Source organism: Pleurodeles waltl, chromosome 11 (assembly GCF_031143425.1).
Source record: "Pleurodeles waltl isolate 20211129_DDA chromosome 11, aPleWal1.hap1.20221129, whole genome shotgun sequence".
In the NCBI taxonomy this organism is placed as follows: domain Eukaryota; kingdom Metazoa; phylum Chordata; class Amphibia; order Caudata; family Salamandridae; genus Pleurodeles; species Pleurodeles waltl.
This window is the reverse complement of record NC_090450.1, coordinates 985,898,320-985,911,307: the sequence shown is the minus strand read 5'-3', so window position 1 is coordinate 985,911,307 and position 12,988 is coordinate 985,898,320. Positions and strand designations below refer to the sequence as shown.

Genomic DNA, 12,988 nt, shown 5'->3' with positions numbered 1-12,988 from the left:
AGTACATAATTTGCAACATATATTTTTGTGGCAGATAAATTATTTGGTGAACCGACCTATGTATTAATAGGTCAGTTCGCCCAATAAGAATTCAGAGTAAGTCAGGACCCAACCTACTTCATGAATTAGGTGGCACATTGCGACTTACTCCAATGGATGGCCATTAAAAAAAATGGTAGCTTGCTGAAGCAGATCACAATGTCTGTGATCACAATTTCAATATTTTTTTTGTTTTAAATGCAGCCCATTTGTCTCAAAAGAAACAGTGCTGTATTTAAAATGTTGTTTTTTAAAGTTCCACTGGACCACTACCCACGTTTGTTTTACATCCACAACAGGGAAAGTTTCCTAAGATGACCACTTCGCCTTTGTGAATGGGTTACCACCATCTTTGAAGAGTGGTAACCTAAAAATGGTTTGCGATCCAAATTACGGTTACAAACAATTGTTACCTAGCATTCTGAAATACATTTTAGAAGGGATGCTGAAGACATGCCCCTTCCATACTGTGATTCAATATGCATTTCTGAACCTATTGTGTGATTTGGTAAGGGAGTGCTTGGCAATCTACTGCTTCTGTGATGGTTAACAAACATAAGGTCTGTGTGTCCACTAACAAAACCAAAGAGTCTTCCCATACTGTTTAAAAATGTGTGCACCTACTCCCACTGCATGTCCTACTTCCAGCAATCTTTACAATCTTACTAAAATTTTAATATTTTTAAGCAATTTAGCAAGAAAGCGTATTTCCCCACCCACTGAATTACTCTTATGCTGTGGCATTACTTGGGCCATTCCTACCCGCCCAAACAAATATTCCTGGCACCGGCCTGATGACCTGCAGGCCAACATTGAGGCTGTTCAAACGGGGGGGGCGTCGCATTGCATGAAAAGCAGCACAGCAGGGCTGCGAGCAGAAGACTAACCTCCAAAAAAGAGATCTTCAGGTTGGTTTATGAGAACCCTGGCAGAGTTTTGGGGCAACTACTGACTACATACAAGATTCCCATTTGTATAAATTGCATCTGTGGATAAATTGAGAAGCTGCTCCGGTTCTTAGCCAGTAGTGAACACCCTGTAAAGCATTGTGAATTCTCATACATTTCCACTAGGTAGCAAACTTGTACTTTCACGCAAGTACAATTCCATTCAATAACTAATTACAGGAAAACGTAGATAACACTTAAACATCCGTTCATGATAATAGAATATGTTAAAATATTTGGTATTTGAATTAATCTGTATCTCGTATTGTCCATAAGAATAAGAGTATACAATTCTAACTTAGATAACCCTCAGCGTAGGTTTTACACTCATTTATACAATTAGTAGATGCATGTAATGCATTTTAATTACGTTAATCATATAGTACACTGGTATAAAATACCAAGTTGTCATTTCTAAAGTGCGCAGTAAGACATAGGGGAGGGCATTTTTGGTAGCAGCTGCCAAAATTTTGAATTCCCTCCCCCGTCACCTCGCGGGGATTAAATCGTATCTGCCTTTAGGAAAAGCCTTAAAAACCTGGCTTTTCTATTCGTAACGCTCCAGTTTTGTGCCTAGGTTAAGAAGCCGGAATTTGTCTGCATGTCATGTTGGTTAGTCATTTACTCTAGCTCCTGTAAAGGGTTCGGGGGATGGGACAGATTATCTCAGGGTCCGCTTTCAACGCCTAGATGCCTTAGTGCATTGCTACGCTCTATAAATTTATGATTCATTCCTTAATTTATCTGACATTTCTTTAATCATTTTTCATAGCACTGCCCTTGGCATTATTATATATTTCAGTACAAAGTTTAACGTTGTTTTGCAACAATCCAGGTTTTCCTTGTCAAGAAACACTATTGGTGCAACCACTGACTTGGACCCACCTTGTGACTATATATACCTTCAGTAAACTTGCCACCACTTACAAACAAGCGTGAGGTTTTTTTAGACTCTTCAAATAATCTACGCTTCAAAAGTAGTGCATTTTCACGAGTAACTTTTCTGCCTCTTTAGAAGAGGTATAATGGTGCAAATAATGGAAAAAAGTATGTTCCTAATGCTGTTTACAGTGTACTGTGTTGTGTGTTGTGGGAACAACCGCTTGTGTATTATGTATGAGAAGATATGTACAATAAACTATTAACTTTTTACGCCCACAGCCTGCGCCTAAATAACACAGATGACTGGCCACATCCATTCTTTGTGTGCTTAATGGTTTTGTATTATTGCTTCATAACATGGCATTTATTCACACTTCGTGGTGTTCGGAGCCGTTTAAAAGTTGAAATGCAGAAAAGTAGCAGTCAGATGGGTACCTGAGCTGCGCGTTCTAGTGACTTAGAAGCTCACCATTTCCAACTTGGAGTTTCCAGCAACAACAAATAGTGAATTTTCAAATGTGCCACAGAATTTATTTTAGAAATGTGTAGAAAAATTGCCAAATTGGAGTACCTGATTTACAATGGCAGCTTGTAAAAGTCAGTTAAGATTTACTCCTATGTTTTAAGTAGATCAAAAGCTTTTTGAGAATGCATACACAATCACTATGGTACTCCTGGAAATCTGCTACACTCCTAGATTTCCAGGAGTACTCTTACAAAAGGTACTCATGCAGTTGTATGGGGTATTTCTATAGTGCAAACCTAGCCAAAAGGCAGTGGAGTGGTGTAACGGGGTCAGAGACAAGCATGATGTCAACAAATAATAGGAAAGATAGCTTGTTCGTGGACAATTAATGCATTGTGATGTAGTGTTCTTTAAAGGAGTGAGTCTTCAACTCTTTCCTAAAGTGAGGAAGCCCTGAGGTGGTCATGATGGATACTGGGTTGTTAATCCAGATCCTGAGTGAAGAGATGGAAAGGCCTGATGTCTTTTTTTTTTTTTTTTTGTTAAACACTTCTTAGTTTGCAGTTGGATGCTCCTGAGAATCACCAGAGATGCGTTTGTCTGCATAATAGGATGCAGGGTGGAGACTCGTTGAGATGGCTTTATTAATGAGGTAGCTGGTATTGAAGATGGTGTGGGCCTATAAGTGTCCCAGTGTATGTGGTCTGTCTAAAAACCAGCAATAAAATTTGAGCCAACAAAAGGAGAAAATGCTGGAGGTGAACAGGCAGAAAAGGCAGATTAACTACAACAAGTGAAGGACACTACCGGCGAATCTCACTCAAGACTTCTGTATACGAATGAGGGTGGGATGGTCGACTGTGCAGATGTTGCACCATGTGGAAAACTCACAGGTAAATGTTTTCATCAAAGGCAAGTATATCCCCATAAAGAAGCTGCTTCCCTCACAAATCCATGAAATACCAGGGTTTGCCTCTCTCCCACCGTACAAAGGCATTTGGAAATAGGTATACCTGACTGTGACTAGGAGGGAAATTGGCTGCAAAATGTTTGTGACTAATCACAAACATACACATTTGTGGGTGTCCCGTGCTTAATCAGGGATACCCAGCTAATTTCCTTAATTGGCCCAGTCTTAAAATCATGATGGAAATAATGACTGCAGATAATCTGCCACTAAGTGCATTTTGCGGTTTTATAATTCCACAAATCCAGAGTCTAGTAGACTTTACTATTATGATTTTAAAATAAATGCTAGTTTATCCTTACAGCCTGTAAAATGGGGTCAGGTACACATACTTTGTTGAACACGTTCCTCAACCAATTCATTAAATCAAATGGAACACACATAAGTAAAGAACCACTAGTTGTCTTTTACATGATAGAACTTTACAGAGTTGTGTTAGTTCATCCTAGAGAAGTAAGCAAAGCATAACAAAGGTGATACTGGATTAAATTGTTAGTAAACAGAAGAAACAAACTTATTTTCACTTGCAGGTTTATTTTTTAATATCCATGTAGAGATTAGAACATACCTTCTTTTGCACAAGCCAGTCCCCCAGAGCCTCCACCAATCACCAGGAGATCGTACTCATGATTCCCTGTCGAAACAACACAAAAAGCAGGAGTTACTGAGAAAACATGGACAAGCGACCAAACTTCCAGATCTTATGGACATCAGGAGATTACAATTTTGACCAGTCTAGCCTAAGGTTAAAAAGGAAAGGTTTGGGGAATCAGTATCAAAGACCCATGTGTGGGCCAGTACTATGGAAGTTTAGCTGCCACTCTAGATTTCGTCAGTAAGGAACGAAAAGAAAAGAATGTTAATCAGAGTCATGTTATCCCACTCTAAAATTTATTTTAGAGCGACTGTTGTGACTCACCAAAAACTGGCCTTGTTGCGAGCTTTTACCTTTCCGCGACAAACACTGGTAATCCCATTTCAAAATATTGGCTATTCTGGTACTGATTGAAATCAGTTTGGTGTTCACTTGGTGTTCTAGGTCAGTTAATTTATGTTATTTTTTCAACTCTTTCAAGTAGACAACTAACTAGGCACATCAGCAAATCACTTGGGTACAGGCCTGGTTGGAGCCATGAAACACTGGGCTTGGCTGAGCCAGCCAGAATCCCTCTGCCTCTCCCATATGGAAGTCCCCAGTTCTAAGTCCTTCGAGAGTTGGTACAGAGTGGATAAGACACAGCTGTGGAGAACAATACCACTGTCTCACTAAATATCAAAAAGGTTTCTGAATTCTGTTGCAGGAATGAATTGCTAATGCTTGTGACTACTACTCGGTCACTTTGTAGCAAAGAGATTTTGTATTGTATTGTAATAGTATTTATACAGCGCTTAGATTTGTAATACTGCCATACAATTTGCATGTTAGAAGTCATGTAACATGCATTTGTGAAATAGATTTGAGATATTTGTGACACACAATAGTGTTCTAGGTAGATCAGGGCTGCCTGTCTGCATGGTTGCTTGCTTCCTCACTGACTGCAGAAACTGTACATAAGCAGTCAGCAATGGGTCCTATTGGCATCCTGGAATATCCCAGGGTGGCCCTACTTTGACTGTGACTGAGCCATTGTAACATGTGTTATGTTGGAGTGAGAGAGTCACAGCACTATGGCTTTTCTCTCTTTCCATGAGGGTTAATGGTAGCCCTGCACCCTGCAGGTTTGCGGTCATGAGGAATCTCACTACGGAGTACGGTGTTGTATGTGCGAGGAGTCAAGTGGACTACCTAATGGTTTTATTGTAGGAATAAGTCTTGGTTTGTGGGAGAAGAGTACTGAACAGTAGAGGAGCAATGGGTTCACAACTTTATGGGTCTAATTTTCTATTGTGCTTGTGAGTGGGTAGGTAGGTTTGTCTAATGTGTTCTGTAGTCTTTGTAAATTCTGTAATTATGGGAGGATATGTGCACGCTTAACAGGTACTGTTTTACAAATCATGAGCTTTAATGTATGTTTAAAAATTACAAATAGGCACCTCTTACAAAGCCGACGACATCATCGCCCCACACCTCCAGACCGTCATCAACTCTTCTTTTTCTTCTGCTACCTTCCCCGAATGCTGGAAACACGCCGAAGTCAACGCCCTACTAAAGAAACCTACGGCTGACCCGAGCGACCTGAAAAACTTCCGCCCCATCTCCCTTCTGCCTTTCCCAGCCAAAGTAATAGAGAAGACCGTCAACAAACAGCTGACCACCTTCCTGGAAGACAACAACCTGCTCGACCCCTCACAAACCGGACTCCGAACCAACCACAGCACTGAAACCGCCCTCATCTCAGTCACAGACGACATCAGAACCCTGATGGACAACAGTGAAACAGTCGCCCTCATTCTTCTCGACCTCTCGGCTGCCTTTGACACCGTCTGTCACCGCACCCTAATCACCCGCCTCCGCTCCACCGGGATCCAAGACCAGGCCCTTGACTGGATCGCCTCCTTCTTCGCAAACCGCTCCCAAAGAGTCTACCTCCCTCCGTTTCGCTCAGAACCCACTGAGAGCATCTGCGGCGTACCTCAAGGCTCATCACTCAGCTCGACACTCTTCAATGTCTACTTGAGCCCCCTCGCCAACATCGTACGCAAGCACGACATCATCATCACCTCCTACGCCGACAACACCCAACTTATACTCTCCCTCACCAAGGACCCCGCCAGCGCCAAGACCAACCTACAAGAGGGTATGAAGGACGTCGCAGATTGGATGAGGCTCAGCCGCCTAAAGCTGAACTCTGAAAAAACGGAAGTCCTCATCCTCTGCAACACCCCGTCCGCCTGGGACGACTCCTGGTGGCCCACGGCCCTCGGCACCGCACCGACCCCCACAGACCACGCCCGCAACCTCGGCTTCATCTTGGACCCTCTTCTCACCATGACCAAACAAGTCAACGCCGTGTCCTCCGCCTGCTTCCTCACCCTCCGCATGCTCTGCAAGATCTTCCGCTGGATCCCCGCCGACACCAGAAAAACCGTGACCCACGCCCTCGTCACGAGCCACCTGGACTACGGCAACACCCTCTACGCCGGGACCACAGCCAAACTCCAAAATCGCCTACAACGCATTCAAAACGCCTCGGCCCGCCTCATCCTCGACGTACCCCGCAGCAGCCACATCTCCGCACACCTGAGACACCTGCATTGGCTCCCAGTCAGCAAAAGGATCACCTTCCGACTTCTCACCCACGCACACAAAGCCCTCCACGACAAGGGACCGGAATACCTCAACAGACGCCTCAACTTCTACGTCCCCACCCACCCCCTCCGCTCCTCTGGCCTCGCACTCGCTGCCGTCCCTCGCATCCGACGCTCCATGGCGGGTGGGAGATCTTTCTCCTTCCTGGCGGCCAAGACCTGGAACTCCCTCCCCACCAGCCTCAGGACCACCCAGGACCACTCCGCTTTCCGGAGACTCCTAAAGACCTGGCTGTTCGAGCAGCGATAACCTCCACCTTTGTCCCTAGCGCCTTGAGACCCGCACGGGTGAGTAGCGCGCTTTATAAATGCTAATGATTTGATTTGATTTGATTACAGAGGTTTAAACAAACACACCCAGTACCTCACAAAGATGCCCAACAATCAGACTGGCATCTCACAAAGATGCCTTGACAGTCATAGACTGGCATCTTGCAAAGATGTCTCAACAGTCACAAGTAGACATCTCTTAAAGCGGTCAAACAAACCCAAAAATGCTGACTATTGTGTTGCAGGTGGCCAGTCTTAGTGGTTTGACTGTCAAGACCTTCTGGGACGAGAAAAGAAAAGGAACTCGAAAGTGATAGAGGTAGAAAACAGAAGTTCTTCCTTTTGTGACATTTGCATTGTGTGACTACATAACTCAATATTGAACTTGTGTGTAAAGAGAGATCAAAAACAAAAAATACTATACTTCTTGCAACATTAAAGTAAATTCTTTGTAGCCTTTAGTACAGACATACTTTTTTAGCGCTAAGTTTACATAAACACAGTATACAATATAATAATGTTTCAATATATTTCCTTCTGACAATTTAACAATGAATTCTTCCTTCTGAAATGCATCATCGATTTAACAACAGTCAGTTAAAAGCATTTCACACTATTTATGGTCTCTGGAAGGGTCCTTGAAACAAAAAAATAAAAATAAGTATTTCACAGACAAGAGAACACTTTCGGAATTAAAATATGCACAAATGTATTAGCTGCCTTGTGGACTCCATAACTGTAAAGTGTGTGCACCCAAGAACAATGTGTAGTATTATCACACATTACTGTCCCCCTCAGAGCCAGCTAGGCTCCATCAAAGACAGTAGCCACTGTAAACCTGATTTAATTTGTGGCTCCTCTCAGATAAAAATGTACATTACAAAATGAATATTTTATTGTAGGGATATTCTAATTTGAGGATGGTAAGACATTTCAACATTTGCTGACCTTTTTAAGACTGATAAATTATCTAATTCAACGCAGACTAAGTGAAGGGATTAGATGCAGTTTTAATAAACTGCACTCTAATTGGCCCAAAGTGAGAGCCAATTCTAACGTTAAAATTGGAGAGCATTATAACAGAGAACAGATACTATTTTACTATTGAATACACGCAGAATGGAGCCAACTGACCATCCGCAGTGAGTGGAATCAAAACTTCTCAATCCTGTAGTAGAAATTGTCCCTTACCCAACCTGTATTCCGAGGTTGGTTTGCATCTCAAAGAATGAGTAAATATTTTCCAACTTTGAGCTGTTCACAAACAACTTACAATTGGTTCTGCCCCTTCCAAACACCATCATTTTGGTTCTGGGAACATTCATAAGCAATTTACTTTCAACATTGTAAAAGGTCAAAGCAACTAAGGGGTGCACGACGACCCAGAGGCGCTAGCAACATCAATGTTATCCAGCCCTGCAGTTATCAGCATGGATACACTTCACTCCTTTGATAACATCTGCAGTAAATACAGTCACCCTCTCCCTTTGGAACAAACAGGTTTTATGTCACGTAAAACATGTAGATGTAAACATGTACTAAAAACGCTGATGCCTAATAACAAACAAACTTGGGAAGATCAGCAGAGCTTTCAAGCCAAAACACTTTCTTACTGGAAAGCACAACACGGGTAACCAAAGATCAGGAACCTTCTGCAGTGAACCCATCCATGCTCAGTGAGAAAATAATACACAATTCATAACATATGTCTTTTTCACACAGTAAAAAAGCTTATACCAAAACCGGATCTGGCTGTGAGAAAGTGCAGTTATCCCGTTGCCTTGATCATTTAAGATCTTGATGGCGAAGTAAACAAAATGATTTTCAAAGACAGTTTTAAAAGCGTTTAAAGTTTATAAACCTGTATTAGTCTTCCGGTAGAACATACCGTCTGAGAAACATGGATGAGAGATTGTTCTAATCATAAAAATGTGTAATTCCGACACAGACAGCGAAATTACATTTTTGGACTGCTCTCTTCCATAAATTCAACCATTATTTGTACGACTGACTCCTTACCAGACTCACATCAGTAGCTCAAATACGATATTTTGTCTAATTTTTTGCAAGTGAGCAGATAACGGTCTTCGCCACACAGAGTGTTTTGACCGGACACAAGAAATACCCGAAATATTTGTTGATCGATGTTTCAATTCTATTAGCAATTTATTTTATCACATTTCACTTCACACAACTAACAACATTTGCACAACTAAATTCATAATTCAGACATAACTGTTCTTAAAATTCATAATCAAAACATATTTGGAAGTGGAGTCATTAAATTATTGTTTGACCAAAAGCCACAAAATCTGAATGAAATTCTTTGGAAACTTAAATGTGATGCTTGAAAGGGATCATAATTTAGTATGATTGAAATCACAAATGATTACGGAAATTCCCTTTAATGTGAAGCACCAGAACATAAGTGTAGACTGGGTATTCATAACAAAACTCGCACCCACACATTAATGAGACATTGTTACTTTGATCTATATGCCTACATACCTAACGACCATGCAACCGATTACCTCGACCGCTGCTTTACTGTGAATGAGTATTATACGTATACCACAAGATGGCAATATAGGACCATATTACACTTTGCTCGTTATTTACTTTTATATTCCATTATTTATTACTTGTTTGTAATGTTCTTTAGAAAGATTTTGGAGCATTCGAGTGTTTTCGGTCAAATGTTCATTGTTTACCTAAGACGGCAGCTATGTCTGTCAATGTTTTGAAAAATGTGTACTTTTACTGGGGACAATGTGCTAATATTTAAAAATGTGTCTTGTGAAACAATATGTATTAAAAGTCAAAATTCAGTGCAAAGCACACTGCAAGGAAATTAAAAACGTGTTGTCAAATGTGTTTTTCTTTTTTAATACACTCACACTAGAGTAAGTTTAATAAAACATATATAGAAAGGTAATAAACTGCAATCTGGAACAGTGTAAATTTTTGCTGACGGTTCTGCGTTTACAATTTGTATTCTCACATATCGTGGATGATTCATTGGTAAAGCATAGGCATAAAAGTGTGAGCCTGCCAGGTGTGTTGGTTAATGCTCTGAGAGAAGCACTGCAATTATGGAAAGATTTATGTTTTTTTTTTTTTTTTTTTACTGGCGATAACAAAGTTGTATTAAAACCTTCATCAAGAAAATAATTTAAAGTAATTGATTCAAACTATTGTGCTAATAAAGATGGAATACAGAAATGCTCTACTTTATTAACGTCTAGTGCTTTATAAATTAGCATTTAAAGCAGCTGCCAGGAAGGCCAGGAATGTTGCGTTTTGAAAGTGCCACAGCATTAAGGGCTGCCGTCCTGTTCTAGTTTAGTTTCATGTAGTGGCAATGCCAATAAGGAATGACTGTCTAATGCTTGCAGAGCAATTTATAGTGTTGCAGCCTGAGCCCGCCTCATAGTCAACTAGGAGCATCCATAGGTTGATTCAGTAGCTTGGTCGGGTTCCGAGTTGGAGGTTCAGGGGAGACATTCTTCCTGCTCACTGCTATTGCGGAGCTTCAGTTGGCAGGCTATGTGGGTTGAGGACAGGCATGACACTTATTCATCTGGCTACTACCAGGCCCTGTCCGTCAGTATTCCCATGCCTGCCTACCCTGGGTGATGTTACATGATTGGCGTGCAGTATCTGCTGTCCAGGTGTCAGTCTGTACTGTGCCCTGGCTACTTGTAGCCACCTCAAAGTCCAGGCTGCCACTCTACTGGTATCTGTGGTCATGGCCACCTGCCCAGTATGGGTGTTACCCTTGCATGCCCGAAGCATGTCTTCCACAGTGTGAGTGTGGCCTCAGCGATACAGCTGAGCTGCCTGCAATGCAATGCATTCGACCCAACAATGAGTAGCCACCACGGAGACATCAGGGCACTGCTGCAATACTTTTGTAAATCATGACTGTATTTTATTGAGATGTTATACTAATAATTTTACATTTATTTTACTTTTTAATGATTTCACTGATGTCATTTCCTGTGTAGAGCTTAATGTCAAGAAGCATGAGACATCACTTTCAGTGACATCAAGTATGCTAATTGGTCTCACAGATATTAACGCAAAACTTGAGAACACTCAAACTCAAATTCTGAAAGACTTATGTAACATGTGCTCAAGCACTCACTTGTGTAATTTGAGACTATATTGTGTTATTTTATTTTGCCTATTGTTTTATCTATCTATTCACTTATTATACGTTGTGTCTCTAGTGTAACCTCTTACAGGTAATGTTGCCTTGGGCGATGCACCTGGTCATCCACGAGCCTAGTCAAAGTTATAGAAAACTGATAATAAATATAAATAGCTATAAATGTGTTATTCGTTGTGATTTGAGTGCATCAATTCAGTTTTCAAGGTGTGCGAGGCTATTGAAGGCACATTGGAGGGCAGAAAAGGCTACAGCACATTGACAGACAGTAGAAGCACTGTGACAGTTTGCAGGAAGCATAGTGAAGATCTATGAGCAGCAGAACAAAGATATATTTGGAACTTTTTGGGAGGCAGCGAGAAGCACTGTCAGAGCTATAAGAGGCAGAGTGACTGGCTGTGTACGGGTGACAGTGTATAGCGACTGGTTGTGAGAAAGAGGTGAGAGGCTCCTAGTGGCATTGTGACAGGCTGCGATGAGACTGCAGTGAGAGGGTGTAAGAATCTTACAGACATGCTGCAGAGAACGCAGGGGGGTACTGCGATGAGACAGCAGAGGGACACACAGCAACACGCACTGTGACAGTCTGGGAGGTAGGCCAGTGCTTTAAATGGGCAGGCACTGTCTGGTACTGAATACCAGCACTTCTTTAATTTGAAAGGGAGAGTACCTCCACTTCTTTCATTTGAAAGGGAGAGTACATACAGTTCTCAGCACTGCTGAAATACATTTAATGGGAGCGTAGCAGCACTTTTCAGGAGGGAACAGGTACTCTAAACAGTAAGTACCTGCACTTCTATATTTTCATTTAAAGCACAGGAGGAAGCAAAGGGGTAGGCAATAAGAAACACAGTAATTAGCTGAGGGGCATAGTGATAGCAGTGTGTAAATATGCAAACAGACTCGATTCAAGTGGGATACCCCAATATTTTATGCCAAAAATCGATCTATTTTGGCAGCCTGCAGTCTGAAACTGCCCCTGCTACAGCAGAAGTCAATGGGACCAGTACATTCTCCCGATTATTTATTTGTGAATCTCCCACTGTCCTCCTCTAAAATGTTGGCATGTATGGAGTGCCATCTTAAGGATTTAGTGGTCTCCTGTTTGGAGCAACTTTGAATGTTATTACCCATTTCTGTTTGCTAATTCAAGCCCTGTTTTGCCTGTCATTATTACATTGTATATTACAGTTAGGGAACAAAAATACACAGAAGTGAGCCAGAAAGAAAGTTAACTTTGCCAGAGGGGCCCTAGGAAGTTGGGGGCCCTTGGGAGGTGGGGGCCCTGGGCAAGTGCCCACCTGGTCGGTGCCTAGGCTGTGAGGAGGCCTGCGGTGCACAGAGACAGCCTCCTGCCCCGGGGAGTGGGGGAGTACGGAAGAGGGGGTACAGTGAGGGGGGGGGGGGCACCCTGCGTCACTCCACGGATCACATGACGAGTCAAGGACCTTTCACACCGGCCCAGGACGCGCCCCGCGTACCTGTCGCCAGACCCCGGGGTGCCGCCAGCCAAGCCCTCCTCAGGGGAGCCCCCCGCCCGGAGCCCCTCAGGGCCCTCAGCGCCGCCGCCATGACCGAGGACACCGGGCCCGCGGCAGATTCAAAGCGCGAGCCGAGCTCAGGGCCGGAGCCGCGACACAGAAGACGGACTCCGCCGGCGCGGCCGCCATCTTGGAGTGGTGACCGATAACCCTGTCTCGGCCGGCAGGACCGGGGGTCTGCTGGGGAAACCGCTGATGCACCCGGTACACCGGAGAATACCCGAGACCAACTCATATAAATTTACAGCTAGCGTGACGGAGGGACACATTTCAGTTTATTACGTATTGTACTCAAAACGAACATGGGCCATTTCATATGCATTAAGAGATTCTGTTTTAATACGTCATTGATACAATGTTGCGCGAAGCTGTTTTTCGAGGTAAGTGGTAACTCTTTTTCCAAGACGCACTTCTCTCTTACCGTAGAATACAGGGTCAATAACCCAACGTACATTG

The 12,988-nt window shown here is 42.7% G+C and overlaps 1 protein-coding gene across 1 annotated transcript in view; it reads right to left on the bottom strand.

Moving 5' to 3' along the window:
- The window catches only part of TXNRD2 (thioredoxin reductase 2), a 355,985-nt gene extending 343,366 nt beyond the window's left edge, over positions 1-12,619 (bottom strand). The window contains exons 1-2 of the mRNA XM_069215297.1: positions 12,473-12,619; positions 3,870-3,935 (exon numbers count right to left, since the gene is read on the bottom strand). Coding sequence (XP_069071398.1) covers positions 3,870-3,935; positions 12,473-12,563 — 157 coding nt within the window. The 5' untranslated portion in view covers positions 12,564-12,619. The remainder of the gene's footprint in view (positions 1-3,869; positions 3,936-12,472) is intronic.
- Between the last annotated feature and the right edge of the window lie 369 nt (positions 12,620-12,988).